The sequence below is a fragment of the Nicotiana tabacum genome, chromosome 3 (assembly GCF_000715075.1).
Source record: "Nicotiana tabacum cultivar K326 chromosome 3, ASM71507v2, whole genome shotgun sequence".
NCBI classification, from domain to species: domain Eukaryota; kingdom Viridiplantae; phylum Streptophyta; class Magnoliopsida; order Solanales; family Solanaceae; genus Nicotiana; species Nicotiana tabacum.
Window position 1 is genome coordinate 189,413,960 of NC_134082.1, and position 17,585 is coordinate 189,431,544.

The following is a 17,585-nucleotide window of genomic DNA, read 5'->3' on the forward strand; positions in this document are numbered from 1 at the left end:
GAAAAAAAAATAATTTGTGTTTGGCCAATTCATTTAAGAAGTACTTTTTGTAATATTTGGTAAACAAATTGTGTTTGGCCAATCTTTTTAAAAGTACTTTTGAATGTCAAATTACCAAAAAGAATAGTACCAAGGTCTTTTAATTCTTTTAAAGAGAAAAATGAACTCAAATATTTATTATAAGAGACTTTTATTATTTTTTATTTAATTTAATTAAAATATAAAACATAAAGTAAGCAAACATATTAAAAATTTAAATCAATTTTACATATATAGTTCTACCAAAGCATATATTATTATCTAGTATAATTACTTATTGTTACATGATGATTTGAGTAATCAAAATACATCATTCAGTATGAATTAGAAGTTTATTCCACAAATTACTATATATTAATAATCTACCATGAAATAATAAGTAAAGTCACACACATGAAAATATTTCTCAATAATTTCATCTCTACGTGTATCACACAACGCATCCATATTAGTAGAAGACTTGCCTTGCATTTCTAAAATAATATTAGAAGGCTCAACTCCTTCCTCAATCTCTGTAGTAATGTCTTCATTAGCATAATAATTGAATTCCTTATCGGTAGAAGAATATGGTCGGATGATATAGTCGTGATAATTATAACTAGATGATTCTGAGTGTCAAACTTGAAAGATGGCATTAAACATTAAATAGAAATAATTTTAAATATATAAAAATAATTTTTTTGGTAAAAAAATAGTTAAGTATGTTTAAATTCAAATTAAAAAAGAGTAACTAATTATTAACAACACATAATATATAATTTAATTTTTTTAAAATTTAAATTCAAAAAGAAACTAATTAGTATAACCTAACCTTACTAACTTTGTCCTAAATTGCCAAATGGCCTATTGTCGGGCTGCTATTTGGCTTAATGTGTGATGCTTTTCTTTCTTCTTTTAATAATATATAAATAGATTATACGATGCAATTGTGAATTTATTACCTATTTGTAGGTAATTTTCACAAATTAGATTTGATAATTGTTTTAAAGATTCGGATACTAATAGCATATAACAAAAAATTATAAATGATTATTTGTAGAAAAAGAATTGATAATCCAAAGAGGGATGTAGATAATTTGCTTTAGTGTGAAAAAAGAAGAAGATAATTTGGAAAGTTACAAGACATTACACACACAAAAAAAAATCAAAAACAAGAAAAGTCAATAAAGAATTTAGAATGTTACAATATAATTCATGTATATGATATCTTTAATTTTAAAAGAGTGATAAAAACTAGAAACAAAAATGAAAAAAAAACTTAAATTAGTAAGGGATATTTGGAAAATATAAATTTATGGTGAGGATAGTTTTGTCTTGAATAAATTAATTTTTCACTTTTGCTTTTGCTTCTTGGAAGAAGCTAGGATTTTCTGCTTCTTCCCAAAAGCAGAAAAACTACTTCTGCTGTTGGCCAAAATTACTTTTCTGTATTGGCCAAACAGCTTAAATTTCTTAAAAAGTACTTTTTTGGAGAAAAAAATTACTTTTGGCCTCCCAGAAGCTTGACCAAACAGGCTCTTAAGTCAATATCATGTTAGCTATGTTTAAACTTAGGCAATTACCTTATCGACATCTTTAGCAGATGTAAAGTAATCTGGCTCTTATGCCTCATTTGTTTGCACTTAATGGAGGTCTGAATCTTAATCATTCAGATCTCAGACATTAAGTGCGTTTGTTTTTAAAGTCTGAATCTTAATTATTCAGATCTTAATCATTAAGTGTGTTTGTTTTTTTACTTCACAACCACTTAATGGGTCTGAATAGATCTGTATGATTAAGATCTATAATAGAGACTTAATTTCATTAAGATGTTATCACATATTCATTATTAACTGCCGCCACCGCCTACCATTATCAACTACCACCATGCCGCCACCGCCTACCATTATCAACTACCACCATGCCGCCACCACTACCACCATACTAAATCACCACCACCACCCCACCTCCAACACCACCACGCCACCATCATCCTCAATCATAGACACCACCATTATCGATAATCACCACCCACTATCCCCACCACTTCGACCACCATTATTCTCACCCACAATCAACACTCATCCACCTCAACCACAACTGACCACCCATCACCATAAATAACCACAACCAGCACTGCCCATCATTATAACATATCACCACACACCCACCACATTCTTTAATCACAACTACTTCTACTACCTGCCAGTATTAACTATCACCACTATCCTCAATCATAATCGCCACCACTACCGATCACTACTAGCTACTAGCATGAACCACCATCATCAATCAAAACTACCACCGACCACCATCTCTAACCGGCGTTCACCCGTTAGCCATCACCACCAACAACTATCATATTTTAAAAAAACTATATACTTTATTGATAGAACATTTGATTAGTTAGTATTTCATTTGACTTTTGTGTGTATAAATTTTTAAATAAAGATAAATTTTATATATTCAGATTTAAAAACCAAACAGTCTTAATTATTTAGTATTCAGATCTTAATATATATCTTAATATATTCAGATGTCTTGATCTTAATATACATCTTGATATTTAGATGTGTATTCAGATTCAGTCGTCTTAATCTTAAAAAAAACGAGGCTTTAGTCAAATTAGAACTTACTCTAACGACCAAGGCAACACTTCATATAAGAATCTAATAACATTCTTTACATTAAATTCTACAATCTTAAGTTCAAATAACCTCATTATATCAATCTAATTCCTCCAATAAGCGAAACAAACTCTATCAAAAAGTTCTCATATATATGCACTTGGAATTCGATAATCTTATTTATTGATTCTTACGCTTGTTAGGAATCAATTTGTGAAGTCAAAACTACTCCATATATTCTAACATATTACAAAGTGAAAAAAACCAATGGGATAAGAAGACGTTACTTAATATGTCCTTGACCGAATAGTGTATATGTCACGTTTAGATTGTCTTCGGTAGCATTGAAAATATATTGGACCGAGCGGGCATGGAACTTTTGTTGATGGTGCCATTTCATTCGTTAGAGTAGAATTGATTGAATAGCTACTAAGAACCTTCCTAGTTGCTGCACAAATAGTAACGCTCTTAGAGATGGACATGTTTTTGCTACAATGAAAAGAGGAAAACTGTATGGGTCCAAATTTGACCGACCTCGACCTATGATGAGTACGACCAATGACCGAGTACCTTCGAATCGGCGTCCCGAGGGAGACGACCTTAAGGCAAAAGTGGAAACTGTACGACCCTTGTATAAATGTAAGCCCATTATGAGACATTAAGAATATTCCATCAAATATTCCTTATATTTTTATTTCTTATAATTCTGAAGGCTTTCTCTCTAGTATATAGGGGGGGAGACCTTGTAAAGGGGGGGGATATTCTAGGAAACTTATCAATCTTGAAGAAAAGGAAAACTTTGCAATTCTTTTCTCTTTACTTATTATTATTCTAGAGATTATTATCTTCAGTTACAATTTACCGCTTCATCTGTGATTGATTTGTCCAAAAATGTTTTAACATCTTTTGAGCCAAACAATTTGGCGCCGTCTGTGGGGATTTCTAAGCTGAAGCCATAGTTCTCATCTAGATTCCTGAAAGTGATAGTTACTGTTCTTCAAGCTTCGAATAAACCAACAATGGCGGAAAAGGAAGCGAGGCTAAATGCGGTAGCAGATGTCTAGAATAATCTCCTGAACTCCCTCAACAAAGCCGGTAGAGAAGACAATGAGAATGTAACACCAAGCGCTACACCGGAGGGAGAGATCTCGCCTCTACCACATGGGGATCTAACGATCTTACGTGAAAGGGGAACCTCAACATCCACGGCGGAGGAAGCCCCACCAGTAGTCAAAAGGCTACTAGAAGAATGGCTAACGAGTGCTTTGAGCAACATGCTCGAGAAACCCACTCAAGGATATGTCGAAGACATGCCACCTGTAGGAATCGCAGTTGCCGCCGATAAGCCAAGCGTTACACGAACAGGTAACACCCGCACTATTACTAATGCAGGTGACGATGCACTCATGGCCATCTTAAAGAAAATGGAAGAGATGGAAAATGAGAACAAAACACTCCACGGCCAAATGAAGGAACATCAGGAGAGGGTTGATAAAATACCGGGGGCTCCGAAGCTATTACCAAAATGCGACGTGGGTCGATTCGTCGAACAACCATATAGCGAAGGGGCTGCTCCTCATCCAATTCCAAAAACCTTCAAGATGCCGCCATACTTGAAAATATATGACGGGACCATGGACCCGGAGGATAACCTAATCTATTATGTCACTGTAGTAAAGGGCAATGATCTGTCAAAAGAACTGGTACCGTCTGTGTTGTTAAAAATGTTCAGTGAGACTTTGACAGGAAGATCATTGACATGGTACTCCCAGCTACCAGCGTGATTGATATCGACGTTCGAAGAGATGGCGGATAAATTCGCCACCGCCCATGCAGGAGCGAAGAAGGTCGAGGCTAGGGTAAATGATATCTTCGCTGTCAGGCAAATAACTGGCGAGGGACTTCGGGATTTCCTGTACCGATTCAACAAAGTAAGGATGAGTCTACCGAAAGTGTCAGAAGGGATGGCAGTAGCAGCCTTTCAAAATGGGTTAAACAGGAACGGATCAAAGGTGACCAAAAAACTACTCAGTAGACTCATAAAGTACCCCTACCACATGGGAAGAAATCCACAACGCCTATTGCGCTGAGGTAAGGGCAGACGAGGATGACATGAACGTGCCGCTTCAGCGATTAACATTAGTCCAGACCGAGGCAAGGAGAGATCGACGTAATGATGGGCGAAGAGATCAACCACCATGTTTCAATCGAGAAAGGCATCAGCTCTATATCCGTACATCCAACCCGCCCCCTCCACGACATACGGCACCCCTCCGAAATGAAAGCGGTATGTCTCCACTACTATCTGCTCATAATTTTTGTGTTTCTCCTTTAGAAATAGTGTATGCACTGGAGAAACTGAGCACGAAGGTGCAGTGGCCATAAAAGATGAAATCAGACCCAAGTACCAGGAGGTCGAACATCCTTTGTGAATTCCACCAAGAAAGAGGACACAAGATCGAAGATTGCATAGGTCTGCGGCAAGAAGTAGTCAGGATGTTGAACCAGTGGTACCTAAAAGAACTGCTAAGTGATAAAGGAAAGGCCAATTTTGCTCGAGGGAACGACCCATCTCAAGGACCTCCGAAGCCACCATCGCCAGCGCGTACCATACAAATGATCATTGGCGGCGGCGATGATGCGGTAATCAACCATGTGAAGTTCATTACCACGCACAAACTCAAACGGACAGTAGCCCACGAATAGTATTATGACCTCGAAGATAGTATCATATTTGATAAGTCAGATACCAACGGTTCGTCTTTCCCTCACTACGATGCTTTGGTTATAACTTTACGCATCGCTGACACCAATGTAAAAAGAATCATGGTGGATGATGGAAACGGCGCATGTATTGTTCACCCGCGAGTTCTCATGCGAATGAGGCTCGAGGATAAAGTAAAACCACGTCGCATAACACTAACGAGTTTTAATAATGCAATAGAGCGGACATCCAAAGAAATAGTGCTACCTGTCGTAACAGGAGGGGTCACCCTAGAAACAATATTCCATGTCATGAACTAGGAAACGACCTACAATGCCATCATAGGGCAACCATGGATACACGCCATGCAAGCCATCCCCTCAAGCTTCTATCAAGGGATCAAATTTCCCACCCCATGGGAGATGTTCAGCATCCAGGGCGAGCCACGTACCGCCCAAGAATGCTATCGGATTGCCCAAGATTTGCGCATAGACCAAGCATCTAAAAGGGGCAAGCGCGGAAGCATAGCAGTCAGCCATGTCGGGCAGCAAACCTGACATACAAGTAGAGGCCATCAAAGACCCTGACATTGTAGAAGCTTGCAGAGCGACCGTAGAGGATCTTGATCCTGTCTAGTTAGATAACACCGATTGCACCAAAAAAGCTTATGTGGGACACAACCTTTCGGAGCCAGGTGAGTATCGGGAGTTTTTAACTAACAACGCCGATTTATTTGCTTTTTCCCACTCAAATATGCTAGGAATCCCAAGGAAGATCGCCACACACAAGCTGAATGTCGATCCACTTTATCCGTCGGTAAGACAAATGAGGAGGAAGTTCAATGCCACAATCAATGAGGCGGTCAGCGAAGAAGTTGATAAATTACTCGCCAACGGTTCCATCAGAGAATCGAAATACCCCCAATGGGTTGCCAATATGTTCATGGTCAAAAAGAAGAACGGGAAGTGGCGGATGTGTGTCGACTTCACCGATTTGAACAAAGCATGCCCGGAGGACTCTTTCCCATTACCCCACATCGACCAACTTATTGATGCAACAGCGGAGCACGAACTGCTGAGCTTCTTGGATGTATACTCTGGTTATAACCAAATTCTAATGGCTGAAGAAGATCAAGAAAAGACCACTTTCATCACTCACTGAGGTACATACTGCTACAAGGTGATATCGTTCGGGCTAAAGAACGCAGGGGCCACGTATCAAAGGTTAGTCGCCAAAATGTTCAAAGAACAACTTGGTAAGACAATGGAGGTTTACAACGACGACATGCTAGTGAAGTCGGTAAGGAAAGAAGATCACATTGGTCATCTGAAGGAAGCCTTCGAAATACTAAGGCAGTACAGAATGAAACTGAATCCCGAAAAGTGTGCCTTCGGCGTGACTTCTGGAAAGTTCCTCAGTTTCCTAGTGTTCCAAAGGGGAATCGATGTCAACCCGGACCAAATCAAGGCCATCGAAGCAATACCGAAAATACTGACCAGCAAAAAGCAGGTGCAGAAATTAACAGGACGAATAGCCGCCCTATCAAGGTTCATTTCACGATCCTCAGATAGATGCCATAAATTCTTCAATGTACTAAGGAAAGACCATGGGTTGCAATGGAATAATGAATGTATCGACGCCCTGAGAAAGTTGAAAATTTATCTATCCTCGCCACCACTACTCGTCAAAGCGGACCTAGGTGAATGCCTACTTATGTATCTAGCGGTTTCCGAAGTTGCGGTAAGCGCGGTCTTGGTCCTTGAAAATAAAGGTAAGCAATCCCCAATTTACTATATCAGCAAAACTTTAATCGATGCCGAGATGAGGTACCCTCACCTCGAAAAACTAGCTTTAGCACTAGTCATAGCTTCACAGAAGCTTAGACAGTATTTCCAATGTCACCCCATAAAAGTGGTGACGACCTTCCCTCTAAGGGGTATCCTACACAAACCCGAACTATCGGTTAGACTAGCCAAATGGGCCATAGAAATAAGCGAGCATGACATAACGTACCAACCGCGAACTACCATCAAGTCGCAGGTACTCGCAGACTTCGTTGTTGATTTCAGCACGGAAATATTGCCCGAGGTAGAACAGGAAGCACTTCGTACTTCTACACATACCAACCTCTGGGTCCTCTACACCGATGGTGCCTCTAATGCCTTGGGATCGGGACTGGGACTCGTCCTCGAGGTCCCTACAGGCGAAGTAATTCGCTAGTCCATACGATGACAACGAGGTCGAGTATGAAGTTGTGATTGCAGGTTTGATGTTAGCCCTCAAATATGGTGCTCGACGACTCGTCCTCCACTGTGACTCTCAACTCGTAGTGAATCAGGTCACCGGGACTTTCCAAATCAAGGAGCAGAGGCTACAAAGATACCAATCAGAAATCCACAAACTACTGCCAGAATTCGATGAATGCCGCCTCGACCAAGTACCTAGGGCGCAAAATATCGAAGCAGACGGCTCACTAAACTAGTCGCGGGCACCGGGAATATCAATAAAGAAAACGTGGTCACCCTCCTTCATTCCGCAATAGACCACGTCGAGGTACATTCTATAAACTTAACTTGGGACTTGCATAACCGCTTTGTAACCTATTGTAGGATGGAACGCTCCCGCAAGACAAAAAAGAAGCCAAAAAACTCTGGGTGCAGGCAGCCTAGTACAGCCTCACAAACGGCGATCTCTACAAAAGAACGTTCGGTGGCCCCCTAGCCAAATGTCTTGGGCCACATCAAACAAGGTGAGTACTGGAAGAAGTACACGAAGGGCACTATGGCGCCCACACGGGCAACCGAGCCCTCGTCCGATGCCTCATTCGCGTCAGGTACTACTGGCCCACCATGAAAAAAGAAGTTACCAACTATGTCAGGAGATGTGAACAATGTCAAAAGTACTTCCCTATGATACATCGAGCAGGGGAACTCCTTCATTCCGTTACTTCGCCATGGCCGTTCATAAAGTGGAGAATGGACATAGTTGGGCCCCTCCCAGCAGGACGAGGTAAGATACGCTTTCTTTTGGTTTTAATTGACTACTTCTCTACATGGGGTGGAAGCAGGTGCATACACTCAAATACGTGAGCAGGAGGTCATCATCTTTATATGGAAAAATATTATATGCCATTTTGGCATCCCTAAGGAAATCAGCTGCGACAATGGATCTCAATTCATCGGAAAAAGAACAACTGAGTTCTTCGAAAAGTGGCACACCAAACGGAATACTCTCCACGCCATACCACCCTACCGCCAATGGTCAAGCCAAATCCTCCAATAAAGTAATATTGAACATATTGAAAAAGAAGCTTGAGGAAGCAAAAGAGCTATGGTCTGAACTACTATCAGAAGTATTATGGGCATACTGCACTACACCAAAAACCAGCACCGGAGAAACGACATATTCACTGGTCTATGGGACCGACGCAGTTATACCCATCAAGGTCGGGGAGCCCAGTTTGAGATACTCAAACGAAAGCGGTACAAGCAACGACGAAAGTAGGTTACAACACCTGGATAAAGTTGAAGAACGAAAAGAAATGGCCCACATAAGAATGGTTGCCCAGAAGCAGCAAGTAGAAAGATACTACAACAAGAGAGCCAAGGTGCGACCACTCAAAGTTGGTGACTACGTCCTCAAGGCCAAAACACAAGCGTCAAAAGATCCTAATGAGGGAAAATTGAGAACGAACTGGCCCATACAAAATCATAGCAGCAGCAAACAAAGGAGCGTTCCAGCTAGAAACAATGGAGGGAAAGCTACTCCAAAACAACTGGAATGTCGCCCATGTCATGTATTTCCACTTCTAAAAAGGCGTCACCTAAGTCGTACTCTTTTTTCCTCACCCGGGTTTTGTCCCAATCGGGTTTTCCTGGGGAGGTTTTTAACGAGGCGACAAGGGGGGACGACTTAAGGAGCGACATACTGTTCATTACCTTGACGTGTCGATATGACCCCCGGATCAAAGTAATGAAGGGACTACATATAGATAATCAAATCTCCATTGTATTTATGGAATCAATTCTCCATTGTATGTGCAGGACCAGATCTCCATTGGTCGACATGTGACATTTTCCTATGGGAATACGATCAAATATCAAATATTACAATGAGATTCTACTTCGACGACAGATCAAAGCAACATCCCAATGGCCAAGGCCATCGATGACAATATAAGTTTGACCCCGTTTGAAATACGATGGGATTCTACTTCGACGACAGTTCGAAGCAACATCCCAATGGCCAAGGCCATCGACGACAATATAAGTTCGACCTCGTTCGAACTACGACGGGATTCTACTTCGACGACAGTTCGAAGCAACATCCCAATGGACAAGGCCATCGACGACAATATAAGTTTGAACTCGTTCGAACTACGACAGGATTCTACTTCGACGACAGTTCGAAGAAACATCCCAATGGCCAAGGCTATCGACGACAATATAAGTTCGACCTCGTTCGAACTAATATGGGATTCTACTTTGACGACAGTTTCGAAGAACCATCCTAATGGCCAAGGCCATTGACGAAAGTATAAGTTCGACCTCGTTCGAACTACGACGGGATTCTACTTCGACGACAGTTCGAAGCAACATCCCAATGGCCAAGGCCATCGACGACAATATAAGTTTGACCTCGTTCAAACTATGACGGGATTCTACTTCGACGACAGTTTGAAGCAACATCCCAATGGACAAGGCCATCGACGACAATATAAGTTTGACCTCGTTCGAACAACGACGGGATTCTACTTCGACAACAGTTCGAAATAACATCCCAAAGGCCAAGGCCATCGACGACAATATAAGTTCGACCTCGTTCGAACTACGATGGGATTCTACTTCGACAACAGTTCGAAGCAATATCCCAATGGCCAAAGCCATCGACGATAATATAAGTTCGACCTCGTTCGAACTATGACAAGATTCTACTTCGACGATAGTTTGAAGCAACATCCCAATGGCCGAGGCCATTGTCGAAAAGTTAAGTCCGAGTTCGTTCGAACTACGACGGGATTCTACTTCGACGACAGGTTGAAGCAACATCCCAATAGCCAAGGACATCAATAATATCATGTGTGCAATAAACACAAGAAAAAACAAGCTGACAAAAGTAAATTTTACATTACAGCAAAATATTATTTACATTTGCCTCTACAAATAGGTCCAAGTACGACGCGTGCAAAAATCCCTAAAAAAAGCAAATACAAACTGAATACACATCATCCTCAGCGAGTTAAGCATCTTCATACCATGAATATGAAGCAAGGTGATTTGCATCATCAGAGTTGATGTCATCCCCGTCAAGTGGGGGGTTCATACCCGCATGACTCACGAGTTACACGAGCTTCGGCTTGTACAGCCTTAACCTCCGCCTCAGTAGCCCTTCCATTGGCGTGAAAAGCCTTATACACATCAAGTCGAGCCTTCGCATGGGCCCACAAGTCATACAAATGGCGGGGCACAACCGGATCAGCTGAGGCACAAGATGTAGAAGACTGAGAACGTCAACTCACCCCTTCTGCCCTCGGCGAGGCCATTTGTCCCTTCAATGCAGCCAACTCCGCCTCTTTGACACGCCCTTCGAGCCCTGCAACATGACGACCATAGGCTTCCCTCTCCCTAGTCAGTTCTGACCTAGAAATACGGAGGGCATCTTCCAGAGATACCGATTCAGAAATAGCTTTCGCCGGCTCATCAGTGCTAACGATCAGCTCTCCCTTAAGCCCCTCAATCTTCGCTACCTTAGCACTTAACTCGGCGGTCAAGTCGTCCACCTTCACCTGTAAGTCGGCATTCTCAGCCGTCACCCCCTTGCTCAATTCGAGCTCGTACTCATCCGCCTTAAGGGAGGCCTCCAATTCGATGAACTGGGCTACAAACTTCACAAACTCTTCGTCCCTCTCCCTCAACTCCTCTATCTTGCGCTCCAACTGGTCCTCCCGCTGCTTAAGCCCCTCACGAAACACCTGAAACTCAGGGTCCTGATGATAAATGTCGGACATCGCCCGATGCTTAGCATGGTAATGCTGATACTTGGACGACATCTTCTCATAAAGGCCCGTCCTCTTTCTCTCTCGACAATATCTCGCAACCTCCAAGCCAAGGTTCTGACAAAAGAGAAGGGCAGAAGTTAGAAACAAAATACAGAACGACGAGTACCGCACCAATCCAACGACAAAAAAAGAAGGAAAGGCACCTACGTGCAGGGCCATGCTAGCGACCTTTTGAGATAACTCCACATCGCTCATCGCCCCAAGTATCTCGCTTTCAGGAGCGGCACATAAAGAAGCTAGGGCCAACGCCACCTGCTCGTTGTTCAACAGTAAATTGTAGTTCCCTGGAACGACCACATGACGGTTCGGTTCGTCCATCCTAACCCCCCACATGGGTGTGGCGACCCACAAATTCATTAACATCCTCTAGGTCGATATCTGAACCCGACTTTCCACCCTCAACACGATGACCTCCAATGTTAGACGATGCACCACCCTCAACGGAGCGCACTGAACCAACTCTTGGGCTAACTCCTTCCACTTGGGGAGATGTCCCCGACAAAATGGCATCGACCATGAATACGGGCATAGGGGCTATCCAGGAGGCCTTGCTGCCATCAGCGTCCGTAGCCACGCCCTTCCCCAGCTCCAGCCTCCTCATTTTCCTCGATACTGGCTCATCCCCGTTAGAAGATTCATCCAAAGGATGTGAGGCCAATACCGAAGAAGCCTCTTCCCTTGTGGCCACAACTCGAGACGGATCTCCCAATTGAATAGGTTGAGGATGACCCTCCCGGACAGACTCACTCAAGACAAACTGCGTATCTACAGTAGCAACGACTTGTCTAAAGGCGGGGACTGGCGCCCTTCCCCTGGAAGCTCCTCGACCTGTCATCACAAAGGGTCGTACCATTAAACAAGGTCGTATGTCTAACGAAGTAGTAAGTAGGACATTTACCTGAGGAAACTTTAGGGCCATAACGCTGCACGAAGGCGGGCCAAGTTCGAGTTTCTGCTGCATGAGGCAATAGGCGGGCTACCCAATCCTTGATACCCGCAATGGGGCGAGGCGGATGGCCCATAACTGCAAATGGCAAATGAGTAAACTTTACAGTGAATGCAGAAGAGAGAGGAGCATAACAAATGACGACACTTACGAGTCCCGTTCCACTGCTCCGGGAATCTGGCAGAGTCAAAAACGACATGCTCGGTCTTGACAACTTAAGTACTTGTGCCAGAACTTGCGGCTCGCCCGGTCATCCGTTCCAACCACCAGCCCTTTCGTACCACGAAGCCTCAAATGCACCATGGTACCTCTGAGGAAGCCAGGCGTGAACATGTGTAAAAAGTGGTGGACAGAAACGCTACATTCAGCCAACTCTGCTTACTTAGTCAATAGCAGAAGCACCTTGAGCGTGTATGGCAAAAGCTGTGCTGGGCAAACTTGGTAAAATCTACAGAATTCTTCCGCTAAGGGGAAGAGAGGAAGGGTGTAGCCAATTATAAAAGGGTACTCGTAGAAAGCACAGTACCCAGGTCTATGGACGTCCACGTAATCTCTCCCCGCTGGAACCATTTCTATATGAGCAGGAATGCCATACTTTATACGAAGGGCATCAATATGGACCTGCTCCGTCTCAGAAAATACGGGGTTCGGGGTAGGAGGTGTATCTTTGAGAAAGTCACTTCGGGATAAGGGGTGCCTCGGTAGCAGCTCATCCACCGTAGGAGGGCTGTCACTCTCTTCTACCACCACATCCCTGCTATCAGAAGGAGGCACCGTTGATGACGGGGTGGCTTCAGGAACTTCTTCATGAGAACGACGAGACCTCGGCATAATATCGTTTGAAAGAGTATCAACAAAGAAGGAAGAAGAAGGTTCAGGTGGTAAATGAGAGAAGAGCAGAAGGATAAGAGAGCAAGAGAGAAAGAATGAAAGAGGTCTTCAAGAGAGGAATGGCTAAAGTTTTTCAAAAAATCAAATCCTTCACCTATTTAAAGGATTTGGAAGCACTAAAATCGAGGCGACAGGCCTCAAAGCAGCGCAAGAATCGAAGCACCAAGCCGTCAGTCCCCGCCTCGAAAACCTGCGTAATGATGACACACGTAAAGCTGACATCACTTCCCGGAGGAGTGTACCACACGATGTTTTGCTGAACATGATGACCAACTCCCATTGGCCACGTCATAACGTTCCCACAGGTCAAATTTCTCCAAAAGAATGCACGAAGTCCGCTCATCGAGGACGCATCCGGCCGCGACCCTGACAAGCGGAGGGACTAACTGTATGGGTCCAAATTTGACCGACATCGACCTATGATGAGTACGACCAACGACCAAGTACCTTCGAATCGACGTCCCGAGGGAGACGACCTTAAGGCAAAAGTGGAAATTGTACGACCCTTGTAGAAATGTAAGCCCATTTGGAGACATTAAGAATATTCCGTCGAATATTCCTTGTATTTTAATTTCTTATAATTCTGAAGGCTTTCTTTCTAGTATATAAGGGAGGAAAAGGACCTTGTAAAGGGGGGGATATTCTGGGAAACTTATCAATCTTGAACAAAAGGAAAACTTTGCAATTCTCTTCTCTTTACTTATTATTATTCTAGAGATTATTATCTTCAGCTACGATTTATCCATTCATCTGTGATTGATTTGTCCAAAAAGGTTTTAACATCTTTTGAGTTAAACAAAAACTAGAGTGTCTTACCACTTCTCTCTGTTCGCTTTGAGTGTCGTCTTAGTCTGCTTCAAACGAATATACTTTTAAAATTAAAAAAAGTTAACTTGAATTTCACATTTTCCTCTTAATAATAAGTCTTTTAAAACACATATATAAATATGATATCACTTTTAATATCATATATTTTAAAAAAATTTACAGTCACACAAATATTATAACATATTTGCGATAAAACATTTCAATTTTTTTTCCTGTGTGTACGGTCAAACTACACAATGTATTTATTAAAACGAAGAGAGTAATAAAGGTCAATTGTGACATCTTTCCCTTCCTTTCCAACCTCCAAAGTGAAAATATAAAAAGAAAAGAATTATGTGTGTCGAGCAATTTTCTTGTAGTAAAATCAACACTCTTATACTATGTGCACAGTAACAGTCGTACCAAACTTTTTTGTAGAACGGGACAAACGTGGACCTTATAAGTTACAGCTCAGCGGGAGTCTATATATACGAAGGTTGGGAATGCGCTCTAACTAACAGTTTTTCTTTTCTCTCTGTTTTCATGCATTCTGACTGAACAAAATTCAACAAGTTCAGTCGCTCTAACTTTCACCTTTCACTTTATTGCCGCTTAATTCGTGTTACTAAACTTCAACGGATTAACAAAAGGAAAAATGGAATTCGATCTCGAGAATCCATTGACGGGCTGCGGAGAACATCATTTCGACGCCGTTTCAGCTCTCTTCGCTTCCGAATCCGATCACTTGCCGTCCTTTCTCGCCTTCAAATCTACCGATGTTCGCTTTTGCCTTCGCCGCCATTCTCTCTCCCTTATTTCTCAAGTAAACACTCTTCATAATTCCAATTTTTCAGCAAAAATTTGTAATGCTTTCATATTAATCTGTTTTGCACGTGTTAAATCGATATGTAAATTCTCTCAGATTAAAATTAAATGTTCGAAAATTATACTATCAGAAGTAATAATTTGCAGTACTCGTTGTATGAAATTGTTAATTCTCGTCTCTTGGTTTAACTCTTAATAGCGATAATAATCGTGAAAATTATGAAGTAGCTACAATAATAGATTGTTTAAGTAGGTAATTACACGTGTTTTTGGTTGTGCTTTTTGCAGACACAAAGCGCTTGCAAATTTGATCCGTATATGGCATATCTCGCTGTCAATTACATCGACCGTTTTCTTTCCGAACAAGTAGTTACGGTAAATGAAATTCATAAGCTTCATATTCGGAGCTATTTACACATTAAATTGAATGAAATAGTTAAGGATCTGATGAGAATTGTGTGAAACTTACTTCTACAGGAGAATAGGCCATGGATTGTACGGATTCTCGTCATTGCTAGCCTTTCACTTGCAGCGAAAATGACGAACTTCAATTTATCACTCTCCGATATTCAGGTATACTGCGAGTCAATACTGAACAGCGCAATTTCAACTTTGTTTCTCATCATTGCAAAAAAGTTCAATTCAATACGATTTAATGAGAAATTTGTATAACAGAGAGATGTAGGGATAATTTTTGACGCTCAATCAATTCCGCGTATGGAATCGCTGATTCTCACTACTCTAGAATGGCGACTAAGATCCATCACGCCTTTCTCGTTTCTGCATTTCTGCATGTCGCTTTTTCAACTCGGTGACTCGTCTCTGACTCAGCCTCTTAAACGACGAGCTTCAGATATCATCTTCAGTACTCAATACGGTATTGTTAATTCTCTGGTAATTTCATAATTATGTTATTAGCTAGGTAACAAGCAACTAATATCTTAACCTTTGATTAATGCCGCCATATTTACAAATTTTATTGCAGAAATTAAGCTTTTTGAGTATAAACCATCAATAATAGCAGCATCGGCGCTTCTGTGTGCAGCTGATGAGTTGATGCCATTGCAATTTTCCTCTTTCTTAGCTGCAATTTCAGCATGTCAATACTTAACTAAAGTAAGTCCTCTTTAAATAATTAATCTGTTTCCTTGTTCCAATTATTGGATTGCAGAGTCAACTTATTCTTTTTTAACTGGCTTTTTTTAATATTCTAAATACCTTATAATTTTTGGTGTAGTTTCTAAATAAATAAATGTTATTCCAAATAATTAAAGACTAAAAAGTACAATATGTTTTGACTATGTTATTTTTCTTGTATAATATAATAATGTTTTCTCCATTTTTATTAGTAGTACTCCACTTTTTTTCCTTCATTTACATGATTCTAACTGAGGAAGTATACTCTTTGTTAGGAGGAACTTATGAATGCTTTGGCTGTAGTACGGGAAATGCTGATAGAAGGGCGTGAGTCCACTGTCGATTCAGAGTCTTGTAGTACGTTGCCGCCAAAAAGTATTCTTGACTGTGAATGTACAACTTCTGAATGCGAGAAACCCACGAATCTAGATGGGGATAGCATAAAAAGGCGTAAACTGAACGATTTTAGGGATGACCAGACGTTCCGGATTTCTCATATTCAGCGGTGCTAATTTTATTTTTTCCCTTTAATTTTGTTGTGGTGGTAAGTATTGGATCACCAGTTCTTGATCAGTTTGTTTTTAGTATTTATCTCTTCAGATTAGATTGCATTTATCTTCTAGAATAAGATGATATCATAGTTAGGCATTTAGAGTTATCCCTATGATTTAGATAGGATTCATCAGCTATTAGGTTTATATAGAACTCTACAAAGATGGTTATTGTAACTTGTATTTAAACTCACTGAGGTATTCAATAACAAATACAGTATTTTCCATCATCTACTCAAGTCTTTATATGGTATCAGAACATATACTACTCTAACGAGCTAGATCCTTTTCTTTTTTCCAAACACCAAATCCTCCAATGACGAAAGATGAAAACACAACCGGAGTTGTCAATGCCGACAACATTGCTAGTACCATCACCATAGTTCAGTTCAACCCCGCTTCCCAACTACCTATCAAACTTAGTGGCAGCCACAATTTTGCTACTTGGAAAGCTCAGTTCTCCATGTTTATTGTTACGCAACGCCTTCCTGATGTTCTTTGGAAGGGCAACGTAAGGCTAAGTAACTGATGTCAGTGCGGTTGTTGTCCGTCAATGAGGTCCCCTCCGCACGCTAGACTAGATTGTCAGTGTCGTGCGGGAAAACCAATGTCACGAGCAATTGCGGAAGCTGAGAGAGAATTGGGTTTTGAATGATGATGATGATTTTATTGATGACTGAAATGCTGATTACAAAAGATGCGGTGTCGAGGGGGAGAGACACCAGAAAATTGCTTGCTTGAAAATGTTTGATTGTTTGGTCCCTCTTAATAATGCTTAAAAAAAATAAACCAACTTTACATAACTAGTCCTAATAAAGCTGTAGAAGCACACTGAATGAAAATGATGTAAACTAGCCTATAATCACAATGAAAAGGACTTAGTTTATTACAAGGTAGAACTAAGTCCGATGGCAACAACTTTGTCTTGCGGGTCAGGGTCTGCGTGCGCGTTGCTGTGGGCGCGCGTGACACTTGCTGTGTTGGCCTGAGGCTGGGCGCTGGTGCTTGGCATCGGGGTCTG

At 41.4% G+C, this 17,585-nt stretch overlaps 1 protein-coding gene across 1 annotated transcript; it reads left to right on the top strand.

The window, feature by feature from the left end:
• The first annotated feature begins 14,567 nt into the window (after positions 1-14,567).
• On the top strand, positions 14,568-16,776 carry LOC107770219 (putative cyclin-D6-1). The gene is made up of 6 exons (XM_016589498.2): positions 14,568-14,874; positions 15,165-15,251; positions 15,354-15,449; positions 15,552-15,753; positions 15,862-15,992; positions 16,289-16,776. Exons 1-6 carry the CDS (start codon positions 14,707-14,709, stop codon positions 16,523-16,525), a joined length of 921 nt encoding a protein of 306 aa, XP_016444984.1. The 5' UTR covers positions 14,568-14,706; the 3' UTR covers positions 16,526-16,776.
• The last annotated feature ends 809 nt before the right edge of the window (positions 16,777-17,585 follow it).

Bases quoted from the DNA above. Each gene is read 5' to 3' on its own strand.
- LOC107770219 (XM_016589498.2), top strand. From the start codon at position 14,707: ATGGAATTCGATCTCGAGAATCCATTGACGGGCTGCGGAGAACATCAT. The intron at 14,875-15,164 runs GTAAACACTCTT...TGCTTTTTGCAG, and splicing joins CTCTCTCCCTTATTTCTCAA to ACACAAAGCGCTTGCAAATT. The intron at 15,252-15,353 runs GTAAATGAAATT...TTACTTCTACAG, and splicing joins TTTCCGAACAAGTAGTTACG to GAGAATAGGCCATGGATTGT.